This window comes from Lissotriton vulgaris, chromosome 12 (genome assembly GCF_964263255.1).
Source record: "Lissotriton vulgaris chromosome 12, aLisVul1.2, whole genome shotgun sequence".
Classification (NCBI taxonomy): domain Eukaryota; kingdom Metazoa; phylum Chordata; class Amphibia; order Caudata; family Salamandridae; genus Lissotriton; species Lissotriton vulgaris.
Window position 1 is genome coordinate 699,738,651 of NC_141700.1, and position 20,409 is coordinate 699,759,059.

At 45.2% G+C, this 20,409-nt stretch overlaps 1 protein-coding gene across 1 annotated transcript in view; it reads left to right on the top strand.

Moving 5' to 3' along the window:
• LOC147678029 (uncharacterized) overlaps positions 1 to 7,307 on the top strand; it is a 79,576-nt gene extending 72,269 nt beyond the window's left edge. The window contains exons 9-12 of the mRNA XM_086945929.1: positions 1,626 to 1,793; positions 2,819 to 2,916; positions 3,785 to 3,876; positions 5,157 to 7,307. Coding sequence (XP_086802055.1) covers positions 1,626 to 1,793; positions 2,819 to 2,916; positions 3,785 to 3,876; positions 5,157 to 5,192 — 394 coding nt within the window. The 3' untranslated portion in view covers positions 5,193 to 7,307. The remainder of the gene's footprint in view (positions 1 to 1,625; positions 1,794 to 2,818; positions 2,917 to 3,784; positions 3,877 to 5,156) is intronic.
• Positions 7,308 to 20,409: the final 13,102 nt, after the last annotated feature.

The window sequence follows — 20,409 nt, forward strand, 5'->3', positions numbered from 1 at the left end:
GATGGGAGAATGTCCTTGGTGTTGGAGCTGGGGTTAGAGAGTTCTTTCACGATTCTGAAGAGCTTTTTCCTGTTGTGTGCGTTGCTGTCTAGGCGGTCTTTGATGGCAGTCCTCTTGGCGGACCTGATAAGTTGGTGGTGTCTGCGGGTGGCGCTCTTGTGGGCTGTGTAGCTGTCTGAACTTCATGCAGCAGCCACTCTACCAACCCACAGTCTAACAATGCACCATAAAGAGTGTAGCCTCTCCCTCACCCACCCGGAAGTGCCTTGTGGCGCATCAGTGGCATGAAGCACTATGCATACGCTACAGTAGATTTCATGGGCTATGAACAGCCTAATCAGTTTTTGTTTTGCTCTGGGGGTTCATCTTGTGAGAGACAGGGCCTATGAAAAGTTCATGTTGTCTCCTTCCTTTCCATGGTGTTTAGGCTGTGGGAAGCAGGAACTGTAACAAGTCATTGGTGTTCCCCACCCTTCCTTGGGGTTCAAGGAGCAGGAGGTTTGGCTGTACAGTGCCTTGCTGTGTCTCTATCCCACTTAGGGAACAGGCAGAGGCTATTAGGGTCTGTGAAGGTTTCCCTAAACTCTTCAACTTCCTGAGGGTTCTTGTTTTGAGTGGTGTTGTGTTACATCATATTGTTGGTAGTGTCTACCGCCCCCAGGCTGCTTCATTTCACACAGCTGCACCGCTGGGATGGAGTTATGTAAAACAGTGGTCAAGTCCCCATGAGCAGGGCTTTAAGTGGACCGGGTCCTGCTCGTGCTCAGCTCCGGCAGTTCTAAAAAGCAGTTGCTGAGACAGGTCCCTATCGGGCTTTCCGTTTCTGCCCTCACCCTCAGGGTGTAAAAAAGCTTAACTTGGCAGCAGTACCGCTTCTTCACTGCCTTTGATGTAGCTTCAAAGAGATTCGTAATAGTTCTTTCAGTCACATCATTTCAAAACGGAAGCATTTTCAATATTATATACAATGAATGTATAGTTGTTTATTATTTATCTTATGCAACTAACAACCATTGGCAAAGCCAATAGTTTTGGCTTGTTGTATGTATAATGTTGCTTGTTGTAATATATGTCTGGATGCAATGACAGAAGCAGCAAAATAACTGTTGGGTGACACACTATCTCCCTGTATTGTTCCAGTGGGCAATTAAAGGCTCGCTCCATTCCTTTAGTTTTGCAGTGAAACACTAATGTAATGTAATGTAATGTAATGTAATGTATGTATACTTGTAAAGCGCACTGTTACCTCGTTACGTGGTGTCCTGGCGCTGTATACCGCTGGGGAACCTGTCCTGGCTTTCCCTGTGAGAGGGCACCCCCAAGGTGAAACCAGGCATCCCTGGCGCTGCTGGGGCCGTTGTGGAGATTAAGCAAGCTATTGCCCAGAGTTGCAGAGTGGGACCCATGGTTAGCGTAGGCACCTAGGCGAGAATTATCGAGTCCGCAGACATTGACCCAAGACCCTGCCGCGTCGGGAATTGAACCCTGGTCCCGGGCCGACTTCTGCTTCAGGGTCTGCCACTTCTAACCAGTGAGCCACACTTCTCCACTAGCTACATGTCCTTTCTTGCTCATGCGCCATCTGCTGGCACTTCCTTGACAGTGCTTCTCTGCTCTATCCACAGCTGCGAACAGTCGAGCTTCTACTGGTACTATGGTGACAGATGCCACTTGACAGTGGCAAGGCTGGGCGTGTACATCGGTGTGCCTCTGGGACTGGCGGGGCTACTCCTCATCATCCTCCTCCTCGCCCTCTTCGTGTACATATACAAGCACAAGACCTCTCGACACAGGTATGTGTGGCTTCCCTGACACATCTGCTGCCAGGGTTGTCATGGGCAGAGGGGCACAGAGTGGATACAACCAGTCTCACCCATAAACCACTGCATGCACGTGAGTAGTACTTTGGTGAGAATGTATTGGGTGTCGTGGAAGCAAATATGGATGCATTACCTTGGATTCTTCTGAGATTAGGACAGGTGACATTGGACAAAAGGACTAGTACCTAGTGCTTAATTTGAGCCGCTGGTTGCCAGTGGGGGCATTTTTGAGGACTGACACTTATTTTTTCTCATCAAACATCAAACATTTACATAACATTTATTCAGGGCACTGAGATTTAGTTGCACCACAGTGGCATAACACAAAATGATGTGTCCCCCTTACAGAATGTGAAGAGCGCGTCATTGCTTAATTTGTAATAAAATATGTGCCAGAGCCCTTGTCAGGTGGCCACTGCAGCTTTAACCACCCATTGCCTCTGCCAATGATGCCAATGACAATGCCTGTGCAACTATTAACCATACCACTGCTACAAGTGTGATAATTCAAACTATTCCAGACCCCCAACGCTATAAGAATGGCTTGGGTGGAGGAATGGTTAGTTTCTAATGTATATTGAATTAATAATCAGATGTTGTTCTGCTCATCTTTAAATTACACAGACAGCACCACCATGTGGCAGACTGTCATGAGTGCTGGTGTTCACAATTAAGTGCCAGTGTCAAGCACCCAAAACCACTGGCTCAAATTAAGGTACGGAGGGTGCCCTGAGTCTCCCATAGCTCACAGATATTCATTACCCTGGAGCTGAAAGGGGGTCCCCTATTGTATTTGGGGGCCCCTTCAAAGGTTGAAGGCTCATCTGCGCTGCAGACATTCCAGGGGCCTGTGTTATGCCCCTGTTGCACAATGCCGTGTGCTGGTGAGCCGAGATACCAGCACTCATTATTTTACAAATCAAGTTCTGCTTGTATTCCTAAAAATGGACCTCACACTGGAATCCTGCTACATGTGACATTGCTGTTTTTCTTTGCAGCCTGGCAGACCCTGAGGAGAAATGGTACGAGGATGGGTGGGAGTCTCAGTCCCCCCAGGGTATCGTGGTGAGAAAAACTCCATCTGCGAACTGGGCAGGTAAAAGTCTGTCTTCACTTTTGCTTCTTATCTTAGGCTCACAGGTAGCTCAAGTGTATCTCCCATTCCCTTAGCAACAATGTGGCTTTGAGGACCTCTGTAGCAATCTGGCACCATGTTGTAGCCTTTTTGGGTGGTGTTGTAAGAAGTTTTCTAAAATGTCCTTAATGGGTGCTGGCTCTTCTCGCGGGAGTGTGGGAGGTTACTGGAGCACCCCTTTATTTTGCACGTGGTTAACGGCAGGCCTTCCTGGCCCTCAAGCGTGAATTTTGGTTGTTTTCCCTAGCGTGGGTAACCCGTGCACCCAGAGTTGCTGTGGGCACCATCCTCTAGCCACAGTGCCAGCAAGGCAGAAGGATGGCAAGGTGTAAGCAGGGCACACGCTGTTGTTGGTCCTTCTACACCTAAGCAAAGCCAATGTCTGTCTGTTTAGAAAACATACCACATGCGGTTGTATGCATCCATACCCAAATAAATGTTGTTGTCCTAAAGGTGGAAAATGTATTCCATGTAGTTGTCTGAAAGGTAAAGAAGTGTAGATTTTCTATGCCGAACTCCACATACATGTACTTTGACAACATGTACATCTTCAAGGTGCAGATATGTATACTTCTTCAATATACACTTACATTTCAATATTTTGCCCAATATTCTGTCCATGATGTTAGTGTACCTCAATATTCCTAGCCTTGATATTCCGTATTAAAACCACTTGCTTGATGCCCTTCAGAAGGTTTTTATGCGACTGACTGAATCCCCTCTGTAGATTGGACGAGCCACCTAAGCCCTTACGGGCAGTCAACAAATCCCACCACGGGACCTTCTGCATTGCTAATTGGACACTTCTGATTTTTCTCTTGTCTCTCAGGGTCTGAGGGTGGCTCCTCCTCAACTTCATCCAGCGCTCAGCCATTCAGGCCATTCAGGCCATCCCTGGATACAGTGGACACCTCTGCACAGGTGAGAGGATAGAATGGAAGTAAGGCCTGCAGTATTCCATTTGTGAGTAGTTTGGATGATTTACTTCCTGGACTTTTCTGGGTTCTGGGATCCTCCCAGAGATTTTTCATCATTTAGGTTTAGGTGGGTATACATTTTTACTGTGCTCCCTTGGTTAGGTAAATGATAAAAGGCAAACAATGGAATGCAGAGGAAATCTAACTCTTGTGAACACAACCCCTGATATACTGGGGTCACTATCATCCCCCACAAGCCCAATATATGGTCTCTTCTGCCCTAGGATTCCTAATGAACATGAGACTCCTGTCCAGACACCCCCACTTCATGGACACTAGCAGTAGCTACTGTTGAGTTTCCCTATTTATGTTTTCCTCCCATCATAACATCCAAAGGAAACTCAAACCTGAGCTAATTTTCTTGAGTAGATTCAATGATAATCCTATTCTAGGCTCAAATGGATCATAACATCCAATAAAAGCCTACCTCTCATTTCTCTCCATCATTACAACCAATGAAAATCCTACCCTACACTCTCTCTTTCAAAACATCAAAGGACACTACTAGCCCAAGTTGTTCACCTTTGTTACCCCATCCAATAGTACACCTATTGCAGGCTTCTTCCTTCATAACATCCAATATAAATCTCATTCCAGGATGCTCTTTTCCATCAGATGTAATGAACATCCTCTCCCATACTTTTCATCTCCATGACACCCAATGTTCTCCATCTTCATAATGTTTAATAAGATTGTAGTCCAGTGTCCACGCCTTTGTATCCTTTAATGCATAAATAGTTTTCTCATTACATTCATGAGAATGTCCTATCCAGGCTAATCACATTCACTACATCAATTGAATACGTAACTCAGGCTCTTCGCCTTCATGATTCAATATTCCTCCTTGTACTCACAGCGTGTGACTCAGTTTCTTCTCATAGATCCAGTGAGAGGCACTTCTCTGACATCTAATCAAGGTCCTTTTGCACATTCACCCAAATCTGTATCTGTAGAATGTCTACATTGTATGCCATGTTTTTTTTGCACTTATCTAGAGGTTCTCAGCAAGTCTTTTTAGTATTTAAAATATGGAAATGCATCAAATAAATTCAAACCACTGCCAATATTACATAGTCACAAAGATGCTCTCACACTCCTTAGCAGATGGTACTAAGCCGGATGCAGCTTTCACGTCCTACCCGGATGCGTTTCTGCGATAGCTACTTATGATATGACCCACATTTAAGAAACCATGTTTTAATACCATCTACTTTCCATTAACAGCTTAGGATTGGAAGGCCTCAGTTGACAAGACTCTGAACCCTAGAGAACAAACCAGCACCCAGCTTGTGAAAATGACAACACACAGGGGTGCAGACCTGCTGCTGGCGGGGGTCAACCGGACAGGAAGTGTGCAAAGCGTGTGAGATGAAGCTCATGGGTTGCCGCTGCGCTATCTTCAGCTTCTCAAGCGTCGACCCTGGAAATGATGGTAGAAGTTAGGGTGCGGATGGCATCACCTCAGAGAACAAGCACTTGGACTTCACCTACCAATGAAGGCCGCAGAGAAGGGCGAGGTGGAGCAGAGCATGTTCTACTGATGCCACTCGGCATTGACCTGAAGAAAGGAGGAGAAGTCAGGACTTGTGTGGATCCCCTGCCTGGGATGACAGAGGACATGCACAGGGGGCATTTTTCAGATCTGGAATATTTTTGAGAATTGTAATGTTTAAAAAAAAAAACAGTGTTCATTTAGGTGGAAATCACACCTCAGAGCTCTGATCGAGATGCCCTCCTTACCCAGCTATTGATGAGGAATGAAGGGCCATATCTCACAAGTGTCACAGGTTGAGGCGAGCTGAGCCAGACCCAAGGGTCTGGTTTGGCCACTGGATCCAATGTCCTACCCGAGACATTAAATTATCTTTTAAATCATACAACATGTGACAGAGTACGGCAAAATATGTCAACTGATCCTTTTTTTTAAATTTCTAGGGGTATCATTTTAACACAATACAGTTTGTTACTCTAACAAGTGCCACGTTTTAAAATGTATAGTACCTAAATATAAACTTGGAAAGTTTTAAGAATGAATGAACCGCAGTGCTTAAGATCACAAGTGCCAGGTTTAGATCCAGGGTACCAGTTAGAAAGAATATTTAACTCGTTCCACTGGTACTCAGAGGAGGGTTCTCTTAATCTGTCTGCAGATAGAATGTTCTTATCCATTCAGTACATGCAAAGGAGGATGGGGTGATGAGCTGACTCTTTCTTTGAGCAGAGACATCTTTCCTTCCTATCTGTACAGAGCGGCATGCTGTTTTTATTTCTTTAGGTGCTGAAGTCAGTGGCCTTGCTCTTTCTGTTAGTGGGTGTTGTTTTTCTGTGCACTCTGAGAAATGTTTACCTGACCAAAGCAGGGTATTTTCTGAACATTCCTTCAAACTACGAGAAAGATGGGGTGACCACCTCGCTCCAGGTCCTTACGAACACCCCCTCCAGTCCTGAACGTTTCACCTTCAAGTTTCAGGTGTGCTGGCCTAATGAGTCCAATGGAGGCAAAACAAGACTGCAACTCCCAGAATGCATTAGGCTCTCACAGAAAAGTGCAGAACTGGAAACAGTGGGCCTTATTTATGAAGACCTTGCGCCACCGGTGCGTCACTTTTTCCCATTTTAAAAATGACGTACCGGCGGCGCAAGGTCTTCATAAATAAGGCCCAGTGTTCTCAATGACCTAGAGGGAGTCAGTTACCTTAATGTAATGGATAAAAAACAGGAGAACCAGGCACTCCCCTTGCTGCACTCGAACATGACTGAACTTTCCTTCCTTTCTGAATTATGCGGGGTGTAACCAAATAAATTTTTTACGGATCTTATTTATTTCGTTACTTATTTATTTGTGGTATTTTCCACATTGTGAGATTTCGTCCTACTGCCACTTCGTATCACTTGCCTGTACCTAACCTTGTATATATGTGGTAGATCTCTCCAGTGGGAGATATTGTGGCTTAGGACATCAATTTCAAAAGAGGTTGAAGTTTTTCCGGGTTAAACAGGGGTCAGTCCGTTGTTCAGGGTGATATTAGCTAGCGGTGAAGGTTGTTGTGGGTGGAGCTAGAGATGCATCGTGGGTTGCATACTGGAAGCACCCCGCGGTCGCAGCCTTGGTCCTCAAGGATTGGCTGCTCCTTCAGGAGGCGAGTCTTTGTACTTCCGGTGCAGAGTGTGACCCTGCAATTAGTGAACTAGACTCACACTGAGACACTTGCACTTTATTTTCTTGCATGCATTGGTTAGTTGAACTGACCTTGTTCTTGTACTGTATGTTTTCTATGTGAAAGCAGATACTGCGTTTGTATATTGAATCCCATGTATTTAAAGCCTTTTAAATTATTTGCCCTTTTTTATAATTAAAGAACTTCATTTTTTTAATGATTGCTGTGAAATGTGTTTTTTCTGCTTAGCCTCAATCCCTGTTGTAGTGAGTGGGAAATGCCATTGGGTCAGGCTGCAGCAATTCACCAGTATCAAAAGCTCCAGCTTACTTATTGGGTTCTGAGCTAGGGACATGCCCTCTGAGACAGACCCTGAGAGGCATGCCATGGCTGAGATGGAATGGAGGTAGGGAGGTGAGTTTAAGAGTGCCGGTGTAAGTGCATGTGTGTGGATTAAAGCAGTTGCATCTCTACAGTTTAACACTTTACCCTTCTTCAAAAAACAATTTCAAATGCTATAGCTGTGGCCTTACTTATAGGCCCGTTAGAAGAGGACTGGTCCATATTCCACGCTCCCCATCCCAACAGACCTACAGATGCCTCGGGTATCAGTAATATATTTATAACGTTTATTTTGGGCACAGCCCATAAAACACATGGAGGTTAAAACAACAAAGGCACTCATAGATACCTTAATAAATTGTGCAAAATACAGTGCATCCTGGTTTTAGTTACCACACTATAAAAACATGCCACAATTATTATTATTGAGCGCACAGCTACCCAGAGGTTTCCCGGCGCTTGCCTTGGGAATCCGTCCTGGCTTTTCCCTGTGAGATAGCCCCTACAGGGCATCCCCAAGGTGAAAGCCAGGCATCCCGCCGCAGGGGGGCCGTTGTGGAGATTAAGCTTAATGGCCAGAGTTGCAGAGTGAGAACCCATGATTAGAGAAGGCACTGAAGCAAGAATTATCGAGTCCGTGGACATTTGAGCTCCAGACCCTGCTGCGTCGGGAATTGAACCCTGGTCCCGGGTCTGACCTCAGCTTCCGGGTCTGCCTGCTCTACACCGTGAGCCACACTTCTCCACATCTAAAATCTTAAATCTAGAGACATTGTAATATGTTTTTAAAATGTTTGGCCAAGCATGGCAAAAGTTTAAGGTGCAATTTAGTAATTACTATAAAGTGCTATAAAGTGCTTAAGATGAGGTTCCAACTGCTACCCTTGATAACCGAACTGCTTACTAGCTGCTGCTAGGCCTTAGATCGAACACTTGCGATCAGTCTCTATAATAAGAGCATGTCCTCTGATGCAACTAACATTCAAGGAAATGTTCATGTGATTTCATAAGGGGACATGTACAGATAGCAATCTAGACAGAGTCATATAAATATATATAAAAACATTTCATGGTTGTTTGTTTAATCAATGGATAAAAGATAAAGAATAAAACCAACGGAAGCACTAAATATCCTACTTGGGCTAACTCTGTCAATTTAACTATCATGTTTTGCCATTGGCTAGTGCCTTCTTCCTTTGATTCCAGGCACTATACAAATACTGGGAGACTGCAAAGGCTAAACGTCCTCTGGTATCACTCTTAACCTCATGCGCCCTAGCGGTGTTCCCGCTGAGATTTAAAAAAACCCGATTTACATGACGAGCTGAGCTCGTCATGAGCGTCGAAGGGGTTAAAGAGTCTTACGGCTTCCCATTGGTGCCTCACTCCCATGAGTTTACATACAGCTAACAACCGTTTTTCCTGCACATTCTTATATCAGGGGCAAAAAACATTAAATGGGTCTGCGATTCCAGTACGTTGGGACAATTTGGGCAAGAATCGGAGTGAGGGGATACATTGGCCCATTTTGAAGTGTGAGTTCTCAGAGGTATTAGCCGACATCTAAATTGCACTTATAGGCATTTGGACTGGAATGGATACATTCTGTCCATGTATGGGTCGAACCTTGGTGCACACTTGTGGGTCAAAAACCTGCCTGTTAAACTGGTGTCCTAATGAGCCACCCACGTTTGCAACAGGACTGCCTCCCAATATAACTGTTTTACTCTTACTGCATCTCCTTTGGCAATTAATTCAGGGAGGTCCATAGCTCACTCATGCCTATTCTATACAATATTTCTTGTACTTACACTTGGAACTATGAATTTATTATAGTTTTCTGTATGTCTTGTTTATTGTTACTTATGATAAGAACCTCAATAAAATATTTTGAACACAATATTTCTTTGATGTTCTACAACCATGGGGTACTCTGGTCTCTATCAAGAACTAGCAGATCTTTTACACAGTCTCTGTATGTTGCCAGTTCGTGAGTGGACCACAATCTGACCCAATATAACAATGGTATCAGTAGTTCTGGCACAGATTTGGGGGGTGTGAACACCATATTACTTCTTAATGATGAATAAGATGTGGGAATCAGTGTTTCCAAGACGTATGACAAACCCAAGTACTACACCAGGGAAAAAAAATTGAAAATAGCGCTTGATTCACATGTTAAAAACAGATCAGGAGTACTCAAGCTACTATTTTAAGTAGTGATTTGTTTACCGCTTTGTGAAAAAAGAATGAATTGGCTACGACTCAAGAACTTCGCAGAGTTTAAAAATAAGAACGAGGATATGTGATGCAGAGATAGAAAGAAAAATATAATTGAATGACAGAAATGGGCTGAGACAAAAGCCGGGACTGGCCACCTGCAGTGGGTTCGATGCGCAGCCTGGCATATATTTTGTTGTATAGCATAACTGGACCATTATAGTGGTTTTGCACATATATATAACCACAAAGCAGGTGATGGAACTCTCAGGCACCAACTACTGAGAAATAGCAACACAACGGCAGTGGAGAGAAACTACAGGTACCATAGTACCCTGCATCTGTCTACCGTGACGCCCACCAGGGGGCAAACATTTGACAAACATTTAAAAACGGCAACTGTGGAGTACCACGTCTCTCCTAAACCACTTGTATGCTTCCAGCTTCACCCTTTGAGAAAGGTCCAGTCGGACCGAAATGCATCAGGGCAAACAATCTTGCGAACGCTGCTGTTAGAGAAACAATTAAACTGGATGTTGTTCTCTACTCGTCTTGTGTGCAGCTCACCTTCCTCTCGTCAGAGAGGCCTGTTTGCATATATATATGTATGGAGGACAGAAGGCAAACGCTAAGGCCTCGGACAAAACAACAGAACTACACCGCTCAAAGAACCGGAAGCGCAGAGAGCGGAGGAAGGCCAACAAACGTAGGGGGAACTCGCAAAAAGAGAGGAGGCTGGAACAAAAACAAATAATTCCCATCGACCTGGATAAGACTGTGGTAAACCTGGCAAATATTGAGTTGAGTCAGAGGGAAAAGGAAATACTGAGCCTGGGTCTATCATTTTGCTCGAGGAGGGATTTTAACTACGTCAACACCAGACTGGATGTCTTCAAGAGCACAAGAAAACTGAAGTTGAAAAAATACTTTGTTCTCAATAAACAGGAAGACACACGAACTACACTACCCAGTGACACCACTGTTGGAAATACAGCTTGTTCGCAAACAACAGCTGACTTAATGGAGGAGCTTGATGAAATGTGGCAATCAGGCTCATACAACGAGAGTGGGGAAGTGAATACACAATCTGTAGCAGGAACCTCGGGGCTCACCGTCTACCCGGCAGGGCTCAGAAAACCTCCTACCAAATTCAAAGCCAAGTCAACATTCAAGTTCAAGTTCAAAAGCTTTTATTCGATTTGTACATACAAATCATACAAGCAATAGTACATAATTAAAATATTAAAATCACCATATAATCTCTCCTAAAGAGGCAAAAAGGGGCTAAAGTGCAGCAAGTAGTAAGTGATCATGTCTCTTTAGGTCAACATATTATTATAAAATACGAAACATTCTTACATAGACAAACTGGGGATCAGTAGGAGTTACTCAATAGGCCTTTCCTGGGAACTGTACATTAAAATTATTAAATAATCATTCAATACTGTGGACCTCTACAAATATAATAATACCTTAATTACAGAAATTGATATAAAATTTAAAAATGAAAGCATATATATACAGACAGGAGTGTTAACGGTAATAGCATCATAAAACAGTTCCTGGCAGCTGTATAACATAAGTACAGACAGGTAAGTAAACATTATTATAATACAATACTTTTCCTGGCAGCTGTACATTTTAAAATAAAAGTAGCCAAGAAGAAACAAATCTCCTCGTTCTCTAATGAAAATAAAAATATCAATGCTGTTTGTGTGGTACGAATGTTATATTTGATAAAAATTGGCTTAAGGTATTTTAACCTGAGAAACTGAAAGAATTTACAAAAAAGTAAGAAATGGCAACTACTCTGCCGGGAGATACTATCACACGGACAGGGTATGTCTGAACTGGTTTTTGTGTTTGGAAAAGCAACCAAGTGGTGAACAATGCCCAATCTGACCCGTGTTAAAACATACTGGTGAGAGGGGCGAGTCACATATACAAGATAGGATTGGAGTCCCGGAGCTAGATTTAAATCTTTATAAAATTTCACAGTGACAAGATTGCCAACGGTTTTATCTCGCTCAGCCTTACGAAAGTTTAGGAACGTTGTCTTAATTTCTTTTTTTGAAATGGAAACAACCTTTTCAGGCTCACGGAACACATCAATGTTAAAAAGAAGGAGATACCAGCGGTGAATGTATCTTAACCACAATATACGCGAAGAGTGATCCAAACCTATACAATCAAGGATAATATCCTGAGTGAATCGAGTCTCTGGCTTAGCCCAAATAGAACGCCACAATAAGAGTGGCCGAACTGCTGCTAAGTCAGAAATGTACTCGATCCCGACTTCTTCATGGATCAGCTGGATGGAGGCAGAAGGGGGAACACATAACAACCTCCTTAAAAACTTATTTTCCTCCTTCTGCAGGGAAATACCCTCGCAGTGTCCCCACACCCCTGCCCCATACAGAGCAGAGGAGACACAACATACATTGTATATGTTCATCATATCTGAAATACTTCGTGAGCCAAGTTTAGAGGCAAAACGAAAAATACTACTAGTAGACCGTAGCATTTTTATTTTTACAGCATCAAATTCCGCGTTCCAGGACCCACTGTTATTATATGTTATTCCCAGATAACAAAAGGACTTAACAGAGGTCAACTTTTCCTTATCTAGAAAAAAAGTATGCTTTACCTGCTTGGCTGCCTGACCACATGACATTACATACGTCTTGGTTTTGTTCACACGAAGCCGCCTAGCTTGAATAAACTGCATAAAATTATCAATTAGGCGCTGGAGGCCCATCTGTGTTCGAGATAAAAGAACAGCGTCATCCGCATAAAGTAACAGCGGAACAGGTTTACCACCAATCAGGGGGGCATCTGCTGGGATGTCGGCCAAGGAACGGTCGACACCGTTAATAAAAAGGGAAAATAAAAGCGGAGCTAAAACACAACCCTGGCGTATGCCCCGAGACACTCTAAAGAACGGGGTACATTCACCAAGGGTGCCATAGCGGACTTTACATGAAAGTTTTTCGTACAGTCTAGCTAAAAAATAAACTATTTCCCTTGGGGCCCCTGCATCAAGCAGAACCTCCCAGAGAATATTATGGTTAACCAAATCAAAAGCGCTGCTCAAATCAGCAAAACATAAAAAGAGGTTGCCATTTTTAGCCACAGTATATTTACTAATTAAAAGGTCCAGATTTACACATTGGTCCAATGTGCCCAGGCCTTTGCGAAAGCCATATTGGACTCTAGTTAAGATGTTAAAATCAGTTACCCAGTCTTCTAGCCTCTTGAGCAAAATCCTACTCATCACCTTTACAGAGGCGTCCAATAATGAAATTGGACGATAATTAGAGGCCTCTGATTTGTCACCTTTCTTATGTAAAGGAATGATGATCGATTGGCCCCAAGTAGATGGAAATTCGCTTTCAGCCGCACAATTAAAAATCCTCACCAAAATGGGAGCCCATAAAGCTGTTTCATCTTTGGATAAATCCAGCGGGATCCCATCGGGGCCCGGGGCCTTGCCTCCTTTACTTAAAGAAATTGCTTCGTGGCATTCTTCTAGTGTTATAGCCATCGAAAGGGGCGACCATGGGGTTATATCTGGTGGTGGTGACTCAGAAGTTGACCCTTCTGGATTGAATATTTTAGAAAAATGATCAACCCAGTCGCTACATGCCACATATGAGGTCAGTTCTGGAACGTTTTCTTTATTGAGAAACGGGCTATTAATTGTTTCCCAATACAGTTTACTATTTTTGGTCGCAGCAGCCTCCTTCAGCTTATCCCACGCTTCAGTCTGTAATACCCTTTTCCTTTTATTAATTGCTGTTTTGTAACTGGCCCTGAAGTATTGTATATCCGCCTTGACACGTGGTTTGGTGCCTAAAGCATTCTTTAGATCGCGGAGGGCGACTATACAGGTCTTATCGAACCACCCCTGCTTTGGACCACTATTGGCTGACGGGGTCTTAGTGAAAATACCATCGATAATACTATTCATAGATACAAAGTAATCTATTAAGCAGCCAGAATCACAGTCATCATCCAAACAATAACTAATTTGATTCTTGCATTGAGTAAGAACCTCCTTCTGCTTAACTTTAGAGTTTAAACCAGTCCATTTGACCCTTAGGCCCTTTGGTCTAATAGGCACTATGTCGGTTGTACATTTACCACCTGGAACTAATGAGGTACCATGCCCCAAGAGGGTAACACGTAGGCTGTTATGGTCACTGAGGCTTTCTTCGTTTACATACAAATCAGTGTAGTCTCCACTGCTAGACAGCAAAATGTGATCTATGAATGAACCTGCATCTCTGACTGTAAATGTAGGGCATGTTATTGCCCGGTTGTTAGTATTGCAGTTTAACAGGGTCATGTCTAGCGTGACTAGCATATTATTTAATGTGGAACCATAACTGCAGTGTTGGAAGTGGGGAGAATCCTCCCTCGCCACCAGGTCTCCCCAATGGCTACTCGATGCTGCATCGAAGCCACAGATGTTCCCGTTAGACAGATGGCAGGGCTGCAAGTTAAAATCGCCAGCCCAAACCACCTCAGCCTTTCTTTTCGAGATATCAAGGGCCTTAGTAATTTCCCTTTCTAGAGGCAGTAAAATATCCCCCCTAGTAGCATCAAAAATATTGTTGTAGAAATTTACAATGACTAAATCAATATTCTTCCTACACTCCACCCTTATAACTTGGCTGTGTGTCCCCACGGTCGTACTATATTTGACCGTACAGTCACACAGCTTGGTTGACAAAAGCAACAAAAGGCCCCCCTTAGCCCTGCCCGAGCTGGATTTGGTTGCTCTAAGACAGTAGGATGCATACCCTTCGATATTAATGGGGTCTGGGCACCAAGTTTCCTGCAATAGAATTAGGTCAAATCCCTCTCCCATAAAGTTGGTCCAGAAGGGTGTACCTAATTTGCAGGTAAGGCCAGCGATGTTCCAGGAAATAAGAGAAAGTCCTGCTGGTTTACCAAAATCACCAACAACAGACGACTCCGGCTGAGATGCTGGTGGTAATAAGGCAGGACCATCTTCCCGAGAGGTGGTATCTGGGCTTAAGCTGGGGCTAGCAGTAGTTATACATGTATCAGAGCTACCCCATTTACCTATAGGCAGGGGAGGTGTTAGGGATGTCAATATTATAGATTCGGGAAGTGCGGCTAAGGACGTGACAGGAGAAGAAGAACACACCATATCAAGATAGGGCGTAGAAATGTTTAGATCCAGTGCTTCTGGAGGGCTGAGTCAGTCTACCTCATCTAGCACGGCATATCTATTTGGATGGGCGAATTGTGAGGACAGGGGGTCTTGGGAGTGGGGCAGGTCCTGCCATGTTTGTTGCCACGGATGTTTATCTAATTGTGGTGGCTGAAAAGATTGCTGCCACTGGTAAGCAGACTGAGGTAAAGGTGGCGGAAAATGAAAAGGGTGTTGCCAGTGAGATTTAACTTGATGCATAGGAAAAGGTGAAGCATTTGATAGCTGCTGCTGTAAATTAACATAATGTGGGAGAAAAGGAGGCGGATAAGGTGGTTGCAGCCAAGGTTTGGCAGCTTGCTGTGGAGGGTACCCAGGTCCTCTGTTACTTTGAAAAGTGGAACAGGGAGGGTTAGGTCGTGAGGACATTGGTAAAAAATAAGACAAAGGAAGTGGGTTAATTTGGGTCGCAGGACCACTATTGGGTGCATTACATATATAGCTTGCTGCCCCTACATCCCTAAAATTAACTGTGATTACGTCCCCTACTATTGTTTTCTTGCTTCTGCCCACCCAGTCCCCTCTACGCACGGTAAGAATTTCACCGTTCATGTTATTAGGTAGGGGTTTATGTAGGTGGAGCCATTGAGCACATTTATTTCTAAGCTCGGTAAACGTTTCTTTTACTCCCTCCTTCAATGGGGGAACTGCTGTCAACACAACAACAAAAGGGGAAACCTCTGGTGGTAAATTAATGGACCTAAAACGTGCCTGCTTTGGCTTAGGCCCTTCTGATTTGTTTGTAAGAAGGGATGCAGAGGATGGATTAGATTTCCCTGCAACTTCTTTTGCTTGAATAGTGGAGGTGGTAATATTATCAACAACAGGGTGTTGATTCGCCTGAACAGGAGCCTTCTCCTTTGAAATCGGTATATTTGTGGGTTGGACGGAGTTGTTCCCTGTTTGCGACACAAGGGATATAACTGGGTTCCCAGGGGCTGCAATAGCTTGAACCTTATTTGATACGTCTTTAGGGGGCTGGATACTCGATAAACATTTAGGGGCTAATTCTGTGATCCCTTGTAGCTGATCAGGCCCTTGTCCCTGCTTTTTGTGTGGCCATTTAGAGTGTAATAAAGATGTAAGCCTGTCCACTTTAGAAATTAAAGGCTTGATTTGTGCTGCTAAAGTGGCTTCAAGGTCTAGTTTTAAATCTGTTACCATGTTTTGCACCCAGCACGGAATACCTGATGTCATTTGTGGAGTGGGGGAAATCAAATTGTGATTCCTAACTGGTGCTTTTACTTTATTTTTACCCTTCGATGTAACCTTGGGGAGGTTAGGAGCCCTTCCCCGGGGGACATTAGGTACAGGAGCTGTTTCCGCATCGTTAAACCCGCTCAGACTCGGCACCGCTTTGTCAGGTGACTGACAGGTTTCTAGATCTGGTGTAACCTCCAGGTCTTCAAAAGACGGGTCTGAGTCTGATGGGGCAACCGATAGATCAACAGTATTTGGTACAGTCGGAGCACTATTAGTAGGCATGGTTATGGGTAGGGAGCAATTATTCAAAGTCTGCAAGGCAGGTGATTTAACCTTTGCCAAGGGGCCCAAAGATGAGCGCCTAGCATTTGCAAGGTCCATGGAGACTCTTTTTTCCAATAAAACAATACTTTGGTCAATAGTCTCATGTACACGTGAAATAAAAAGATCAATGGGTCCGGTCACCTGTGCTACCGCCGTAGCTTTTTTCGCGCAACTTCGAGTTCTGTTGCGTATGGTCGACATCTTAGACGTTATGGTTATCAAGGGCGAAGAAGCAGGGGTTCTGGGCCAGGGCCGTCCTCTGCCGTCCTTGAACGGCCTTAAACGGCCCGCTCTTTGCCCGGTCTTCGCCCCGGTAGTCGCCCCGCGCGCGTCCCGCGTGCGCGTTGCTGCTGCAGATTATATGGGAGGGACAGGTGGAGGGGCGGGAAGAGGACCAGCTGCGGCCGATCAGCGCCGCGCTGCCTGCTGGTCCTCGCAGTCCCGCCTCACGCCTTCAGGTGCAAATGCCGGCTCAACAAGGCTGCGTTGGTGCTCCTATGCACTCGGGGGGGTCCAGCAACACAAGACTGCCAAAGTACCTGGCCTGCGAGCGGCACCCGCGGAGCGGGGGCCGCGAGGCATGGGTGTCAGCAAAACAGGGAAACGAAGGTAAGGGAGCTGCACTCGCTGCACGTCAGCTCAAAGGAAAGTCCCTGGCAACTCACTCGGCACGATGGTTTTGACCGGTGGAGGGGCGGGAAGAGGACCAGCTGCGGCCGATCAGCGCCGCGCTGCCTGCTGGTCCTCGCAGTCCCGCCTCACGCCTTCAGGTGCAAATGCCGGCTCAACAAGGCTGCGTTGGTGCTCCTATGCACTCGGGGGGGTCCAGCAACACAAGACTGCCAAAGTACCTGGCCTGCGAGCGGCACCCGCGGAGCGGGGGCCGCGAGGCGTGGGTGTCAGCAAAACAGGGAAACGAAGGTAAGGGAGCTGCACTCGCTGCACGTCAGCTCAAAGGAAAGTCCCAGGCGACTCACTCGGCACGATGGTTTTGACCGGTGGAGGGGCGGGAAGAGGACCAGCTGCGGCCGATCAGCGCCGCGCTGCCTGCTGGTCCTCGCAGTCCCGCCTCACGCCTTCAGGTGCAAATGCCGGCTCAACAAGGCTGCGTTGGTGCTCCTATGCACTCGGGGGGGTCCAGCAACACAAGACTGCCAAAGTACCTGGCCTGCGAGCGGCACCCGCGGAGCGGGGGCCGCGAGGCGTGGGTGTCAGCAAAACAGGGAAACGAAGGTAAGGGAGCTGCACTCGCTGCACGTCAGCTCAAAGGAAAGTCCCAGGCGACTCACTCGGCACGATGGTTTTGACCGGTGGAGGGGCGGGAAGAGGACCAGCTGCGGCCGATCAGCGCCGCGCTGCCTGCTGGTCCTCGCAGTCCCGCCTCACGCCTTCAGGTGCAAATGCCGGCTCAACAAGGCTGCGTTGGTGCTCCTATGCACTCGGGGGGGTCCAGCAACACAAGACTGCCAAAGTACCTGGCCTGCGAGCGGCACCCGCGGAGCGGGTCAACATTCAATCCAGTCATGCTCAAAGACTCAATAGACTTGTTTCATGACAAAGTAACCAACCAGTTGAAGGTTCTAAACATTAAAATCCACATATTAAACAAAGAGAAGTCTTTGGGATTTTTAGGGCCTAGTGAATCTGAGGAAAGGCCATACCTGGCCTACAGGCTAAAAAACATTCCTTTGAGGAGCTGTGGTATGATATGAACGAGTGAATGAATGAATGGATAGATTTGCATTGCAATCTAATACAAGTGTGGACCATCTCTGGGTGATTGTTTGCCTAGCACCCATGTGCTTTATTTTGTCTGCCCTTTGCTATCCTCTCAATCAAATAGCTAATTCTTTCACCTGGAAACACTTCTTCCCAGAAAGTTCTTTCCAAAGTTCCTGGCCTTTTGATTGAGTTTTCTTTGCAGAGTGTACCTAGTATCCTTCAATGCCAGATATTCGGGTGTTTTATAAAACTGTTTGGGGTTGTAACTTGGAAACCATGAAAGCGAGATACATCAGGTCTTATTCTTAAAAAACATTTGGAAGTCTTCACCCACTGGCTTCCAACCCGGCTTGGGCGACATTTTCTTAATTTTTGGAACTCAAAAACGTTTTGTAGCATGAGAGGCACATGTTTATGGAGGTACTTCTGAAAAATGTTTGAGATCTCCATTTTCAGATGGAAAAATATAGACAAGTATATATTCTTATGAACAAATTTGCAGCGTTACCACAGATGCACTTGTTTCCTTTGTCACTTTGGGGATACTTTGTCACCTTTCATTATGGGGGAAACGTTTTCATCATTCAAAACCACCTCTGCTACAACCCTGCAAATTTTCGTAGAATATTCCTACTTGTCCCATCCTATCAAGTCTCCAACTCTTTCCAGGGTTGGTAGGGGTTTGAGATGAGTTTGTAATTCCAATAAACTTGCACTTCCATGATATTCCCACCCTGTAAAACACCCCCCCAGCTCAGACTAAAAGTTCCTCCTAGAAAATTCTTTTTTATGAGTAAATCGCATTTTTAGAGTAACAAAATTAGTTTTGTGCTCATTCAAAAACCTATGTGCAAAGTTAGCAATTTTTACACACAGAAATAGTTTTGAAACTGAGACACGTAGTTTTCTTTACTATTTTTCATTTTTAGCATTCTGGCTAGCGCTGGGCGATAAATTCCACTCCGCCGTCAGAGTTTATGGAGTTTTGCCCACTTCACATTATTCTTTTCACGCAGAGTTCCGGCAAAAGTCCGCCAATCACCCCATGGCAGAGTTTTTTACCGCATGCGGCTCATCACGGGTAAGCTGGTGAACGCAAATTGGGGGCCCCTATTGAGATTTTCTCAAAGCGGGCAGTCGGGGGCGGTCACAGGAGGTCATTGGCAGTCACAGGTGATCACGACCTTTCATGGTGGGAAAGCTGCTGCTCGAGTAGAAAATCTAATCAAGGGGCAGCAAAGAAGAATTGCCCCCTGGTGCACTTCGTGGGGCAGTTCGTGCTGGATTTACAGCACAGAACAAGCTCCCAGATCTAAAAATCAGCACGAGTAGCGTGACATGTCAATTTCACCCACTTGTGGAACTCCACAAATCTCACAAAGTTTTAATGTAACTCCGGGGAATTCTGCAGGGTGAAAATTCGTAAGTTCTGCCCACCCCTAGTACTGGTAAACTAAACGTAAAATGAACAAGTACTGTTTAAAATAAATCACCTGCTTGGATATTCGCCTTTATTTACTAGGATAACCTCTGTACAATACATTTTGTCTTTACCTTCACACCTCCTTTCATGAGTAAGTCTTCACCTCTCAACTATCGGTCCCAGAAGATGGAACTAATGGAGCATTGGGGAACTAATCCTGTTATTATCTTGAACCCTGGGCTTGTAGCAAGAGCCTGACATACGACCTTTGACACCAGCGGCTCATTACGATGACGGTCGGAGTTGCCTCAGACCAACATCGCAGAGGTCTCGGGACTAACCAACCTCCGGTCGGCGATCCCGACACCGCAATTACAATGCGACCGCGCATGATGTGGTCACATGTTCCAATTTCTCAATGGAAATTTGTGCTGTGTTCGGGATTCGCCTGTGGCACAAGTTCCATAAAGAAATGAGAGTTTCTGTTAGTCGCTGAACCGCATGGCAGGCACCTCATGGTGCCTGCCACATGGTGCAGGGATTAACAGGGGGTGCCATAGGTGCCCCTCAGATCACCAACTGAAGGAAAGGCCAACATGAAAAGCCTGTCAGAAACTAACATCATAATCCCTATGGCGGAAATGCCATTCATAGGGGATTATGTGCAGCCTCCGAATAGCCGGGTTAAATTCTGACTGCCTACATTGTAATTAGGCGGTCGTACTTTAAAGTAGGGTCCTAGGTGTCACCTACAACCACCAGAAGCTGGACAAAATGTCATGCAATACGTGTTGGTGGTTGTACTCTCACAGCATTTTTTTAAGTGCTCTATCAATTTGTTAA